The sequence below is a fragment of the Diabrotica virgifera genome, chromosome 4 (genome assembly GCF_917563875.1).
Source record: "Diabrotica virgifera virgifera chromosome 4, PGI_DIABVI_V3a".
Classification (NCBI taxonomy): domain Eukaryota; kingdom Metazoa; phylum Arthropoda; class Insecta; order Coleoptera; family Chrysomelidae; genus Diabrotica; species Diabrotica virgifera.
In genome coordinates, this window is record NC_065446.1 from 3,913,747 (window position 1) to 3,929,361 (window position 15,615).

The 15,615-nt window shown below is 31.6% G+C and overlaps 1 protein-coding gene across 1 annotated transcript in view; it reads left to right on the plus strand.

Moving 5' to 3' along the window:
• The window catches only part of LOC126882885 (gastrin/cholecystokinin type B receptor), a 457,238-nt gene that overhangs the window by 180,128 nt on the left and 261,495 nt on the right, over positions 1 to 15,615 (plus strand). Inside the window, exon 3 of the mRNA XM_050647949.1 lies at positions 11,564 to 11,664. Coding sequence (XP_050503906.1) covers positions 11,564 to 11,664 — 101 coding nt within the window. The remainder of the gene's footprint in view (positions 1 to 11,563; positions 11,665 to 15,615) is intronic.

The following is a 15,615-nucleotide window of genomic DNA, read 5'->3' on the forward strand; positions in this document are numbered from 1 at the left end:
CAATGGTAGCTACATGTGAAGATAAGTTATGCATTGGTAATTAACACAACCAAAAAGTTCAAAATGTTTCCTAAAAAATATTATTACGCTCTTTTTAATGCCGGTATTATCTTTTTAAAAAATTAATATATACAGGGTGAAAGAATTGAAAAAACAACATATTTTTACATAAAAAATCAGGAAAAACATAACTTCTGGTAAACCGATTCTTCCGGTTCAGGAGCTCGATCTTATACATTAAAAAAATAACCCATATACCAAATTTGGTTGAAGGGGGCTTTTTCGTTTAAAAATCATCGTGCTATTACTCACATATCGCACCTTGAAAACCATATGGCAATATCTGCAATTTTTTCATGAAATGACCTTTGAATGTAGTCTAATAAGAAAAAAAATCTATTTTTTAATGCTATATAGCAGCGTCTGCAAAAAATTTTAAGTTCGGCACCAGAAAGATACATCCCTATGGCTTTTGTCAAAAATAGGTTCTTCTTTTTATACCATCAGGCATTATCTGCAGTAGTTGATGCTCTACGGTTCTAAAATTGGAAAAAAAAACCCAGATCTATATGGCAATATTTGCAAAATGTGACCCACGCTCGTAAAATGAAAGCAAGATCTACTAAGGAAACATCCTTTGAATGCAACAAAACAGAGTGCTGCATAGAGATTTGATTGCAACACTGGAAATAAGCGACAAGACTATAACAAATTGATATACAACGTCGTACTGCAGATCCCAAAAGAAAAGCGAATTATAACCGACAGACATTATATAAGCGACAGATTATAATATGCAAGACTTTGATTAAGTGTTAACACTAAAAATTTGTAATAAATAAGTACAATCAATAAAAAAACTGTTATTTTATATGAATTTTTACTGTATCATGTGCGAAAATTGATATATTTTTTAATACCATATGGCCGTATGTGCTAAAACACCTATTTCCTGGGGGAAATTTTACGTACTTCTTAATTCATATGAAAATATGTAAAATTAAAGACAATTGTGCCAAATACCAGGTTTGCAGCTTAATTTTTGGAATTACAGTAAATAAAATTAACTTTAAAAAAACTTAAAATGCTCATAACTCAATATTATGATTTTTGCAGTTACTGCCCTATGGTTTTCAAGGTGCGATATGTATCGTCGCCATTTTGAATGCCCACCCTTTTTGTAAAAGGTAAAATCTGAGATGGCCTCATATCTAATTATAAACCTTTATATGTGTAGTATATTTAGTTCAAATTAAATGCACAATTCTTATAATATTTGCACGAATTTGCCGCAATATAATATAATTTTTTTAAGATAAGCTAATTTTAAAACTAAATTTAAATAAAGCTATTTCAAGTATTAAACTAATTTCGAATCTTGGGAATGTTCCTTTAGAAACATATTAAGAACTTCAAACTCAATCATTTTGCCGTGATTAATATCCTTCAATGGGAGTTATCTTCGATATTGATTTTCGTATTACTAACTACTAACATATTCTATCCCATATCTTATCTCTATATTACGAATACTCAGAGGACACGAAATAGACAAGTTTAATATAACAGGACGAAATAAATGTAGGTCATTCCATTATAACAGGTCAGACATTTTACATGAACTCGCAAAATTTAGAAATGAGTGCTTATTCAGTATTTATTTTCTCTACATTATTTCAATTTATCTGTTTCTTTTGCGCATAAGGGTCAACTTCAATAAAAGTATTTCCTAACATGTCACTTTATAAATATGTCCCACCTAACGCAGCGTGCTCTTTGTACTTTAACTTTCTGTATTACGCTTGGTTCATTTTAAAGTTCCATTTCATCCTTATTAATCGTTCTCCTTTTCCATACGCCGTCATCGTCCTGTGATTTTTCATAATTCTTCCGTAATACAAATTGAAGAGTCTCAAATGCAGAATTCACCATTAAAATGGTAAATAGTTATTTAAATCTGAGACTCTTCGTGTTGAAAGTTCTTTCTGGTACATCCTTAATCTGCGACTTTTTCAATTAATAAGACCGCACACGACGAATACAGAAAACAAAAAGGACTCCTTGCAATCACATTCCGTTTTCATTCGTCTAGAACAAGGGCAGAAGAGGAACTTTCTAGTATTCAAATCTGAGTAAAGATAGAAAAGTAAATTGTAGATGGTTTTGCTTGTTTTCGATCCAGAGGGTTGCATAATCGCTGGACAGCTGTTTCCTCCATTTCAGGCTTCCTCAACAGCGCTAGCATGCACTCCTCTAATATACTCTTCCGTAATATTTTGCTTTTTCATAGTTCCCATTTCTGAGAATTTGTCGGACTTAACACCCAAGTTTCGCTGCCATACATAATCGAAGGTTGCACTGCACAACCGTTTTGTATATCCTGATTTTTGTATTTTTGGATATTAACTTATACTGCAATTACAATAAAGATGCACTCGAAATAAACAAACCAAGACACGTTAAATGCTACTAGGAGCACTCACAAATCATAATTTACAATGTGTATACATTGTAAATCCCAAATCATGATTTACGGTAAATTGATTAATATCAAGCTGAAAATTTGTTAATAGCTTAACGGTGTCTAGTCGGACAAACTTTGATGTGTGGGAACATTGGAACAGGGGAAGTTTTAATTGTGGAACCTGTCATCCTGACAAGTTCATGATTGTGAAAACTAGCAGGTTATTTTTAATTTATTCAATAGCAACCTTTATACAGGGTGTCCCGAAAAGAATGGTCATAAATTATACCACACATTTTGGGGTCAGAAATAGTTCGATTGAACCTAACTTACCTTAGTACAAATGTGCTCACAAAAAAAGTTACAGCCCTTTGAAGTTACAAAATGAAAATCGATTTTTTTCAATATATCGAAAACTATTAGAGATTTTTTATTGAAAATGGACATGTATAATTCTTATGTCAGGAGCATCTTAAAACAAAATTATAGTGAAATTTGTCCACCCCATGAAAAATTTATGGGGATTTGGTTCCCTTAAACCCCCCCAAACTTTTGTGTACGTTATAATTAATTCATTATTGTGGTACCATTAGTTAAACACAACGTTTTTAAAACTTTTTTGCCTCTTAGCATTTTTTCGATAAGCCAGTTTTTATTGAGATGCGGCTTCTTTTTCAATACAGGGTGTTTCATTAATAATTGTCCATATAGTAACTGGAGAAACCTTAGCACAAAATACGAAGATTTAACCTAAAACACTTAAATAAAATGTTGTTTCTTACTGAGTTACAGGGTGTTTTATCTAAAAATTTAAAAACTATTTTTGCTCAGAATTTTAAAACTATTCAACGTATCCTTTTCATACTTGGCAAAAAGTGCCACTACTAGACACCCTACTAAATTGTGATAAACAAGCGTTTCTAGCTACTACCAGAGGCGTACGACAGGGGATGGTGAATGGTTGGCCCTTCTCAAATTCTACGCCACTGGAGGAATTACTATTTTAGTGCCATTTTTAGATTCTACAATACTTTCTACGTAAATAATATACTCTTCATTGGTAACGATAAATGCATTAGTTTTCGAGATATTTGAAGTTAAATATGAAACGGCACAGTTATTTTGATTAATTAAATAATACGACTCATATGATTAAAATTTAAAAATTATTTGTACCCAGTACTTTAAAGCTATTTGGCGTATCCTTATAATACTTGGCAGACAGTGTAGGTACTTTACACCCTACTAAATTAAAATAAATAAACGTTTCTAGGTACTACCAGAGGCGTACGACAGGGGATAGTGACTGGTTGACCCTTCCCAAATGCTACGCCACTGACGAAATTGCTATTTTAGTGTAATTTTTTGATTTTTCAATACTTTTTATTTAAATAATATACTCTTCATTCGTAACGATAAAATGATTAGTTTTCGAGATACTTGAAATTAAATATGAAGCGACACAATACACTGATCAAAATAACCGTGTCGTTTCATTTTTAACTTCAAATATCTCGAAAACTAATAACTTTATCGTTACGAATGAAGAGTATATTATTTTCATAGAAAGTATTGGAGAATCCAAAAATTGAACTAAAATAGCAATTTCGCCAGTGGCGTAGAATTTGGAAAGGGTCAACCATTCACTTTCCCCCGTCGTACGCCTCTGGTAATAGCCATAAACGTTTGTTTAACATAATTTAGTAGGTTGTATAGTATCTATACTTTCTGCCAAGTATGAAAAAGATACGTCAAATAATTTTAAAATGCTGAGCAAAAATAATTTTTAAATTTTTAGATAAAACACCCTGTAACTCAGTAAGGAACCACATTTTATTTAAGTGTTTTAGGTTAAATCTTCGTATTTTGTGCTAAGGTTTCTCCAGTTACTATATGGAGAATTATTAATGAAACACCCTGTATATTTACGTAAAAATTTTATGGGGGTTTTGTTCCTTTAAACCCCCCTAATGTTTGTGTACGTTCCAATTAAACTATTATTATGGTACCATTAGTTAAACACAGTGTTTTTAAAACTTTTGTCTCCTAGTCTTTTGTTCATAAGTCACCTTTTATCGAGATGTAGCTTCTTTTTCAAAATATACCTAAAAATGTAAATTATAAATAAATTTTCAGATTAACAGGTCTCTATAACCGTACTTAACCATATACAAATATGTGGTGGATTCGACAAATATTCAAAGTATCTCGATAAATACTGGCTTATCGAAAAAGTACTAAGAGGCAAAAAAGTTTTAAAAATAATGTGTTTAACTCATAGTGCCACAATAATAATTTAATTGGAACGTACACAAAAGTTTGGGGGGTTTAAGGGAACAAAACCCCCATAAAATTTGTATGGGGTGCACAAATTTTACTTAATTTTTTTTTTTAAATATTGCTATCGTAAAATTGCCACATGTCAATTTTCAATAAAAAATCTCTGAGAGTTTTCGATATATGAAAAAAAATCTATTTTCATTTTGTAACTTCAAAGGGCTGTAACTTTTTTTGTGTGCACTATTGTATATAGGTAAGTGAGGTTCAATCAACTTATTTTTGACCCCAAAATCTGTGGTATAATTTATGACCAATCTTTTCGGGACACCCTGTATAATACATATTATATATAAAAAAATGTTTGTCCGAAAAACATGTTGGCCATTGTAATGTCCGACACAAAGAACATGTCAAATGACAGAAACTATTTTGTAGGTAAAGAGCAGTTTGATTTTTGCATGAGAGTTCAATGAAAGGGTAACAAAATCAATTGGAAGTTCTGTCCGACAAAATACATGGGACGTATTCGTAGTCTGACGTTTGAAACCTGTAACCTCTTCCACAATTAAAACTTCCCCTGTTCCAGTATTCCAGTACATCAAAGTTTGTCCGAGTAGACACCGTTAATATGCCTGGATCCCGCGTACTTTCTATTGAATAAACTTAAAAACAACCTGCTAGTTTTCACAATAATAAACTTGCCAGAATGACACGTTCCGCAATTAAAATCACGTTCCACAATTATTAAAACTTTCCCTGTTCCAGTGTTCCCATACATGAAAGTTTGTCCGACTAGACACCGCTTTTCTATTTCAAAGCTATTTACAAATTTTCAGCTTACTATTAATCAACTTTTTTTGGTACGCGGGATTCAAGCCTATAAGCTATTAAAAAATGTTCAGCTTGCTATTAATAAACTTTTTTTTGGAAATTGGAACGAGATTTCGAAAATTAAAAGGAAAATCTTAAAAAACGCAGCTAAATGGTTGCAGTTAAGGTTAAAATATCCATTAGATATAGTTAATTGATGGAGGAAGGACTCTGAAGAAGAAGAGGACAACCACTGGCGTTCTTTTACTCCATTTAATCAAAAACATTGCGCGTTAAAATTCTCTTTGTCGCAAGAAATATTTAATGCAATATTACCTCAGCCTTTGAAATTACTTTGTTTGTTTTTGAACTAGAAGCTTCCAAAATTGATTTACACGCGCGAAAAGCTGTGTTGATCTTAACAGTAGAAAGCAAGTTCCTTTTCTATGATAATTTTCGTTATGCCGCGTCCTCACTGGTAAAAATCGTCGCAAATATTTGCGTGGTCGAGGTAAATTATGCTAATGTGGACGTGTTCGTCGCATAAATCGGACGCAAGAATTTTCGTCGCACACAACGAACACGCTCCATCGGTTGTCGGTTTTCAAGCGAAGATCAAATTAATTATTTGAGCACCGAACCATTGCGACGAACCATCATAGCCCGATCAAAGAACAATCTGACCCAAAAAAATAAAGAAAGGATGAAAATTTGGGAATAGGTAGTTGAAGTTGTCTATTATTATATAAGAAAAAGTTTACAATTCTACATCCCCTCCATTTTACAAAAATGGAGGGGAATACCCCTTCTCGGGGGTGAAAAATATACATTCAAAGTAAGTCCGGAATTGGATAAAATGACTAATCCTAAGCAACTTTTCTTCCATAGAGTTTTTTCCCTAAGTCAATACTTTTTAAGTTATTTGCGAGTGAATATGTTCATTTTTAATAAAAAAATACATAATTTTGGACGGTTTTTGGCAAATAACTCAAAAAGTAAGCATCTTATCGAGAAAAAATATTCTGGGCAAAAATATATCTTATAAAAAGGTTAAACAAATGATGTATGCATGAAGTCCATAGACCAAGTAGAAGCAAAGTTGTAGCTAATGAAAAGTAGGTTCTTCTTCGTCGAATTCCAAATCGAATATTTCAACGTGAAATAACCAAAAACCGAAGCACTTTTCGGGGACAACTCATTACAACATTTGTAAAGTGTTTAAAAAAGGTTTATTTTTGTTAAAAAAAACTTCTAACATTAAAAGTAAGTGAGTTACGTATTTCTTTGTAACATCGTATACAATTTACTATTTAATAAATAAAAATGAAATCTATTGTCGTTTCGACTTCCACTTGGGAAGTCTTTATCTACATAAAGGTTGGTGTTAGGTTCTTATCCTCAGCTCCAGAGAAAGGTCTGGATTAGAAACATTTTTTCATTTTTATGAATGCTTTTGCAATTTCAATGCTTACCCTGATTTCTCTACATTGGTCATTGTTTTCATTTACTCATTTTCCAAGATATTTATAGTTATTCACTCTTTCTACTTGTTTTTCCTCGATATCTAGCCTTCCCACTGTATGTTGCTTAGAAATAATCATCAACTTAATTTTCTTAACGTTCATTTGGGGTTCATATTTTATGCTGATTTGATGTAATCTATTTACCAAGCATTGCAGTGCTTCAAGACTGTTTGCAAAAATAGCAGTGTCGTCTGCGAATCTTATGTTGTTCAACATATTTCCGTTTATTAGTATATCCAGTTCTTCTTCTGATATTGATTCCTGAAAAATAGCTTCGCTGTAAAGGCTGCATAAGGACGGGGACAACACGCAATCTTCCCTAACACTTCTTTTGATTTGTTAACTTTCTATTTCGATATTGTCAATTTCAATTAACTACTATAAGTTGCTCGTTTTAAGATCGCTTGCAATTATTATGTATTGACGTCGACGTAGACCATTTTGAACATTGATTTTAAACTCCATTATTATCTTGTTTTTTCTTTAACAATGTTTTTCTCTCTTACGACAAATGATTAATTGGATTTCTTCGCACTAAAGCCTCAGTCTGTATATTATTTTTATTATTAATAATAACAATAATAAAATCTTTCAATATGTTTCAATAAAGCAAAAATGCTGTACACCTACCTACAGTCGGAAAAATGAAAGAATACCCATGTACGGTCACATCAATCACTTATTTTGTATTTGCTGTCTTTTTCTATAAATAACAAACGTTTGTTATAGAAAAAGACAGCAAATACAAAATAAGTAATTGATGTGATCGCTCATGAGTATTCTTCCATTTTTCCAACTGTGTATAAATATATACACCGGTTTTTTTATAGGAACCCTAAAATACTTATATAATTCCTTTTTCCGAAATATATAAGCTTCTTATTAAAGTGGAATTCATTTTTAAGCTGAAAAGCCGGATATGATACTTTTGTTACATGCCGAATTGGAAAAAACAATAGCTTATGTGTATAACTTGATCATTTCGAGCTACTCCAAGTAATAAATATCAAAGAGAGTAATAAAATGGTTTATTTCTAGACTAATTTCCTTTTTTTATTTATAGCGTAATAAAATAATAGTAAATTGGCTACGGATTGACTATTACGACATAGATTAGTAAAGACGTTATACCAAAAAGAATAACAAAAATATGAAAAAAATTATAGCTAGTAAAGTAAATATTTCAAAATTTCGGGTAATATATAACTTGTCGTTCTCAAGTTATAAAATTACCAAAGTCTTGAAAATCGGTACGTAGTCTTGGACCAAGGAAAAGTCGAGTAAATTAAGGATCAAAATGATTTTTCCGTTTTTGAAGTAAATAGGGCTTTTCATTCACAGTCATTTGTTTCGAGCTTCTGTCATGTTGTATAATCTGTGTAAATTAATAGTATACACGGATTATACGAAATTTCACAGAAGCTCGAAACAAATGATAAACTACATAAATTCTTCTTTTTTTTTGTCAAATACTTTAAATTCAAAAAAATTTGGCACCCTGTATAAATAGTTATGTAAATGTTTATATTACTAAATAGAGAATATTACTAAATAGAAAAAAATCATTATTAAATCATTATCATAAAAATCATGATTACATCATCTGTCCCAGATGGATGACGTCACTAGTATGACATATATGACAAAATATCATAATTTAAAAATAAAAATCGAACTGTTTCGGGATTTTTCCTTAAAGTCGCCGGTTTGCGAAAAAACGAATGTATTCCTTTCATTTGCACCATACTGTATAGTATAGGTTGAAAAACGTTACTTAAACTTATATAGCAGGTACTTTAACAACTTTTATAAGTACGTTTTATTAAAATAATTGTACAATTGGATAAAGGTGTATTATAAAATAGGACATTCTGTATAGCATATGTTTAAAACTCACTCAAAGTCATTACTCGATGTAGTATCGGTTCTTGGATTCAATAACCGCGAGTAACATTGGATTGTCATGTTTGTTATTATTTAAAGGTGTATATAAACATTAACTCGGGCGAGAAAGAGATTATGATTATTGTTGTATTTAGCACGTAGACAGGGTTATGATAGATCGCGTCTTTATTGTAAATAACTTTTGGTTGAATCACCGAGAGTTCGATTTAAATATAATGTTATCGAATAAAGTGAGTTTTAATTAATTGGCACCAGAAGGCATTAACATCACACATATTTATGACAAAGGAATATTACTGAAACAAGTTATTAGTCCATTCATTAACGGTAAAATATTGCAAAACCTTTAAATTTTAAAGAACCGATTGGATTGACATGAAATTTGGCATACACACAGCTAACAAGTCAAAGAAAAAAAATGATATTGTGCCGATATGTGCTTTTGCCCTGGGGGTGGTTTTCACCCCCCTCTTGGGGGTTAAAAAATATTCGTCCAAACAAAGTCAGGAAATGAGTAAACTGGCTAATTTAAAGTAACTTTTGTTCTATAGAGTTTTTTCACTAGGTCAATACTTTTCGAGTTATTTGGCAGTGAATATGTTCATTTTTTCAACAAAATAACCACGCTTTTAGACGGTTTTTCGCAAATAACTCAAATTGTAAGTATTTTGTCGAAAAAGCATTCTTAGCAAAAATATAGCCTATAAAAGATTTAAAAAAATAGTGAATATATCACGTTTTTTTATTTAGTAGAAGCACAGTTACAGCTAATGAAATATAGGTTCATATTCGTCAAATTCCAAGTGGAATATTTTAACGTGAAATAACCAAAAATGAAGCACATTTCGGGGAAAACTCATTTAAACTTATTTAAAGTGTTTAAAAAAAGCTTCATTTATGTTTTATAAAAAAAATTCTAGCATCAAAATTAAACAAGTTACGCTCAAAATAAAGTTAGTCCCTTTTGGTTTTGGTAAAAAAATCGAGAAAATCACCCCCTTATGAGTATCTTAAATGAACTTAATCGTAACGACTTCACAAGTTTCTTGACTCGTGAATATATTGTTTATATGATCTGTAAGTTTCATCGGTTCAAAGTCCTTATTATTGAAACGGCTGTAGTTAAAAGGGGTTGAACGAGTCACTGATCACGAATGTATGCAAATTTAGAAACACCAAATCTTGATCAATTTTTGTCTAACAGAAAAACAAAAAGATACATGATATTTAGAAAAGCAAATCTGACTTTTTTTGTATTGCGAGACTTTTGGTATCTCTAACAATTTTTAAGTTATTTTGAAAAAAAGCATATTTTTCAAAATTTAAATTTTTAAAAATTTTACTTTGAAACCAAATTTTTTCAAAAATAAACACTTTGAATCGATGAAACTTACAGATCATATAAACACAATATAAGTAAAATAATTTATGGAGCGGCAACGATTAATTTCATTTAAGTTGCTAATTAGGGGGTGGTCTTCCCGATTTTTTTTTGCAAAAACAAAAGGGACCAACTTTATTTTGATCGTAACTTGCTTAAATTTAATGCTAGAAACTTTTCGTAAAAACAAAAATAAAGCTTTTTTAAATACTTTAAAAAAATTAAAATGGGTTTTCCCCAAAAAGTGCTTAATTTTTTGGATATTTCACGTCGAAATATTCTATTTGAAATTTGGCGAATATGAATCTATATTTCATTGGCTATAACTCTGGTTCTACGAGATCCAGAGATCTAACGCGTACACCATTTTTTTTACTTTTTTATAGGCTATATTTTTGCTAAGAACGGTTTTTTCGACAAAATACTTACTTTTTGAGTTATTTGCGAAAAACCGTCTAAAAATGTGGTTATTTTGTTGAAAAATGAACATATTCACTCGCAAATACCTCGAAAAGTGTTGACTTGGCGAAAAAGCTCTATAGAACAAAAGTTACTTAAAATTAGTCAGTTTACCATTTCCGGAGTTGTTTTGGACATATATTTTTTCACCCCCGAGAGGGGGTGAAAGTCACCCCCAGGGCAAAAGCACACGTCGGCACAATATCACTTTTTTTCGTTGACATCTAAGCTATGCGTATGCCAAATTTCATGTCAATCCATGCGGTTCTTTAAGATTTAGAGCAAAAACCGTGAAAGAATGGACTATATGTTATATTCAAATAATAATAATTATTATATTTGTATTTATATCAACAAAGCATTAAAGCAACTTAAAATTGTTGCCACAAAGTGTCCGGATAGCTCAGGCGGTAGCATGTCTGACTTCCACGCAGGTAGACAGGGGTTCGAAACCCAGCGCAGGCGAGAACCTCTAGATATTTTTAAATGTCTATAGGCCCAGGTTGACTCAGCCTGAATATAAATGAGTATCTTGGGTAAAACCAGGGGTAATAATAGGCGGTTAAAGCGTAGCACTGGCCCTATTACCTTTCGTGTACACCGTAGGCCCTAGATATAGCAGACTACTCAGCTATAGTCCCAAAGCCGCGTCAGCGGTATAAAACGGGAGACTATTTTATTAAAATTGTTGTGATCGAGAATTAATATAAAACAATATTGAATATAATATTTTTGTTGCAGCAAGTTTATCCAAAACTCGATCTTCTACAGGGAGTCGGATTATGTACCGTCAATCTATTGGATGATATAAAGGAATACACTAGAGGAATCTTCATAATAATGTAAGTTTTTATAAACAAATTATAGTACCTACCTATTTTATTCAACGAGCCTTTAATGATTGCTACTACTCGGGTAACGAGCCGTAGGCGAGTGTCGTAATTCATCCGAATGGGTAATAGTCATTACATGCGAGTAGAATACTATACTTTATCTACGACTTTTTTTATTTTAATTAGTAAAAAATATAATTATCCACTACTCGAGATTTAAATTATTATAATACATTAAAAAATACCTAAATTCTGTTTACCCCTAATACGTGGCTGAATAATTCCTTGTCTACTATTACCAAATTCTTATGTGTTATAAAAATACAACAAGAAATAGCCAATCCAAGTTCTGTTCGTTTCCGAAAAATTACAAGCATAAATCGACGCTGTCACGCCAAAACGGCATAAACGACATTAACCTGATTTTTCAGGAAACACAAAAAACTGATTATTTTTATTTTTACCAATTCTGCTTATCTGCAAACTGACTCAAAAAAATTGGTGATTTTTTTTTCAAATTTTAACATTTTGTAAACATTAATGTGGCTGAAAATACTATGTGAAATAAATTAAAAACTAGAAAATGGCGCTTGTGTCCAATCAATATATAACATTGGTGAATATGCCAAACTTACCTCTGGCGTTTGCGTCGATCGCATTGTTGTAAGGTTAACCGAAATGGCGCTTAAAAAGGATATATGCCATTAATGAAAAAAAAAACGAAAATTAAAAATTGTCGTTTATGCCAACAAGAAAAATTATGAAATTACGAAGATTTTTGATTGGTTTTATTTTTTATTAATCAAAAATACATTCTAAGTTAAAAACAAAACTCTAAATTCTTTAAACATGTTTTTGGTGCTAGGATGAAATACTTAAAAGTAAATAATACTTAAATAGAAGAGCTATACAAAAATTGGTATAAAAATAAAACTCAAAAAACACTTTCAAAGAACAACAACTTAAAACCTAAGAAAACACAAAAATCAGAGGTACATAAAAACAGTTATTTTTTAATTTCTAAAACAAATAAGAAAATAATTATTCACAAAAATAACATAAGATTTACTTCTTTTATATAGTTCAAAATAAAAGTTAGTAAAAAAAACAGAAAAATATTTAACAACTTTTAACTTTTAAACAATTTAAAAAAAAATTCACTCCGTTTCATCTTCTACATCTGTTTCATCCAGTTGATCTGGAACTATGTTGTTCATTTTTAGAGATAAATATTCTGCATGATACTCTGGTTTAATAATTAATTCTGTTGCTAAGTTGAAACATGATGTGAGATCGTGACTAAATATTTATTCTTCTGCTGCAACGTCTGGTGGTTCCTCAAAGATGATAATGTTATTGCTAAAAGCTTCTGCAATGTTGGCATTATAAATGTCATAAACCTCTAAGGGGAATATAGGGGAATTATTGCCAGTCTGTATATCATTTTGTGCTACTTCGGTATATGACTTATTTTCATTTAGTAAGACCATTATTTTTTACTTCTGCTAAAATACTATGGCATAAACGCCAAAAATCGATCGCCATTTTTAGCTATATAAAATTGATTTGAACTATATGCTGTAGTACAAAAATAATTGTTCATCACACTAGTACAAAGTTATAATAAAACATTTTAAAATAAACTTTTTATTTGCGCAATTTTTAAAAAAGAAACCTGCATAAGAATACCATTGAGGAATGGCGCTTGTGTCAACCACGATGTAAATATTTGGTTTTGACATAAACGCCTCATAGTTTTTAAAGAAATTCAGGGTGTTTACGCTTCAAAAATCAATACAAATTGAAAATATTGCAGAGGTAAGTAATATCATGTTACTTATCCATAAAAATTGTAAAAATACATACCTTTACTATTATTACTGGACCGAACTGTACACAATGATAATCTTATGGGCACTGGCGGTTGTGTCAATCATTGTTCACGTCGACCTTCACGTGCGTGACTAGACTGGCGTTTATAAAAACTTTAAACCAATATTACACCTATTTCACTTTGTTTTCGGTTATGCCGCGGTGACTGTCTGGTGCGGAAATTAAAATCCTATTTTTTCGTGCATCTACCTCAAAACTGGTCATTTTGGCGTTTATGCCGTTTTGCCTTGGCAGCGTCGAAATTTATACCTACTGTCAATGAATCTAATAAATAGCATGCCCCGCGCACTCTATTTTAGAGTGTTCGGTTTTAAATTGTAATTCGGTAAATTTCAGTTTTAAATTGTCAAACGTAATCAAAAATTTTTGGGTGGCGGAATTTTGTGCCGGTGAGTGTATACCAATTATGTAGTAAATTTTACTACTAACATATCGAATACTAATTTCCACAAATCCGTAGAATTCAGCATGTTAATACAAATACTTGTGCCAACTAAACACCACATGCCACAGTAATACAAAACTAATATTTCTATAATAATATATGCTACAATAATAATGCATACTAAATAAATAGTTCCCAGGGACGTTATGAATATCCTATCATCCGTTTGTTTGTTATTTTAAATATTATTAGAGTTAGAGTATAAACAAAACTAAGTGTGTTAAGTGTGCGCTTGCAAATAATATAATACTCACATAATATACATACTCCGTCCCAAACTCTTTTTTCGTGCGTCATTAATTTTGACGTCATATAGGATTTTAAGAATATCGCAAATCATTACATAACATTTCAGTTAAATCTGACACTGACAGTTGTCAGAATATTTATATCATGCCCTGCCCGCACCGTGACCCGTCAAAATAGCCCGGTCAAAACAGCCCCGTCAAAAAAGCCCCGTCAAAATAGCCCACAACCAAAATAGCCCCGACAAAATAGATCGCACACAAAATAGCCCCGGTCAAAACAGCCCCGGCTAAAACATCCTCTTATAAACAATTACGTAATTATTTATACAAGGTGTCCAAAAACTTTTTTTTAATTTAAATGATTTGACAAAAAGGAAGAATGTATTTAACTTATTTAATTTAAAATGCATTTTACTGTTGCCCGAAAACAGAAAGAAATGTTTATATCATAAATAAACATTGATTTTCGCTTAACTTAAATGTTCAAACATACAAGAGGCAGGGAAGACAGGACTCGAGTTCTCTGAAAAGACCATTTTTATTTAATGTGGTTAAGATAAACATCTGAATTGAGGATAATTACCATTTCCGAAAAAATGAATTTTTAAGGAATGATTTCATGATGAATTCTAAAGGGAGCTTTTTTGTCGGGGCTATTTTGTCGGGGCTATTTTGTCGGCGGGCTATTATTCCGCGGCTATTTTGTCTGCAGGCTATTTTGTCGGAGCTATTTTGTGTGCGGGATATTATGTCGGGGCTATTTTGTCGGAGCTTTTTTGACGGGGCTATTTTGACCGGGTGCCCCCGCGCACTCTAGTAAAAAAAAGAATGTGTGTGTACTTTGTACGCACGTAAGAAGTTATACTTCTATTATATTTTATAATTTCAACGAAATAAATATACTTAACAGTTACAATACCAAAAATTAACAATAATTACCAAAAATTAACCAAAACTTAACAATACCAAAAAAATGAATATGAATATGAATCATCCGGGATTCGAACCCGCGATCTCTCGATCTCTGGTCCAATGCTATACCAACCGAGCTATGAAGCCCCGTGCTATTGACGTGTCGGATATAATTACACATCACGGTGACAAATAGATCAAAGTGAAGTATAAAAATAGATATTTTATTATCTTACGCCCGAGGAAGACAAATCTAAAGACACAAAAATTATAATAAATAATACATTTACTAAGAACACTATACTAAGAACATTTACTCAGAATCTATAAAGCAGTAATTAGACCTATATTGGCATACACAGCAGAGACAAGATCTGGCACATCTAAAACGAGACAACCACTAGAAACAACAGAGATGAATATACTCCGACGAATATCAGGGAAAAGTCTGTTGGATAGGGA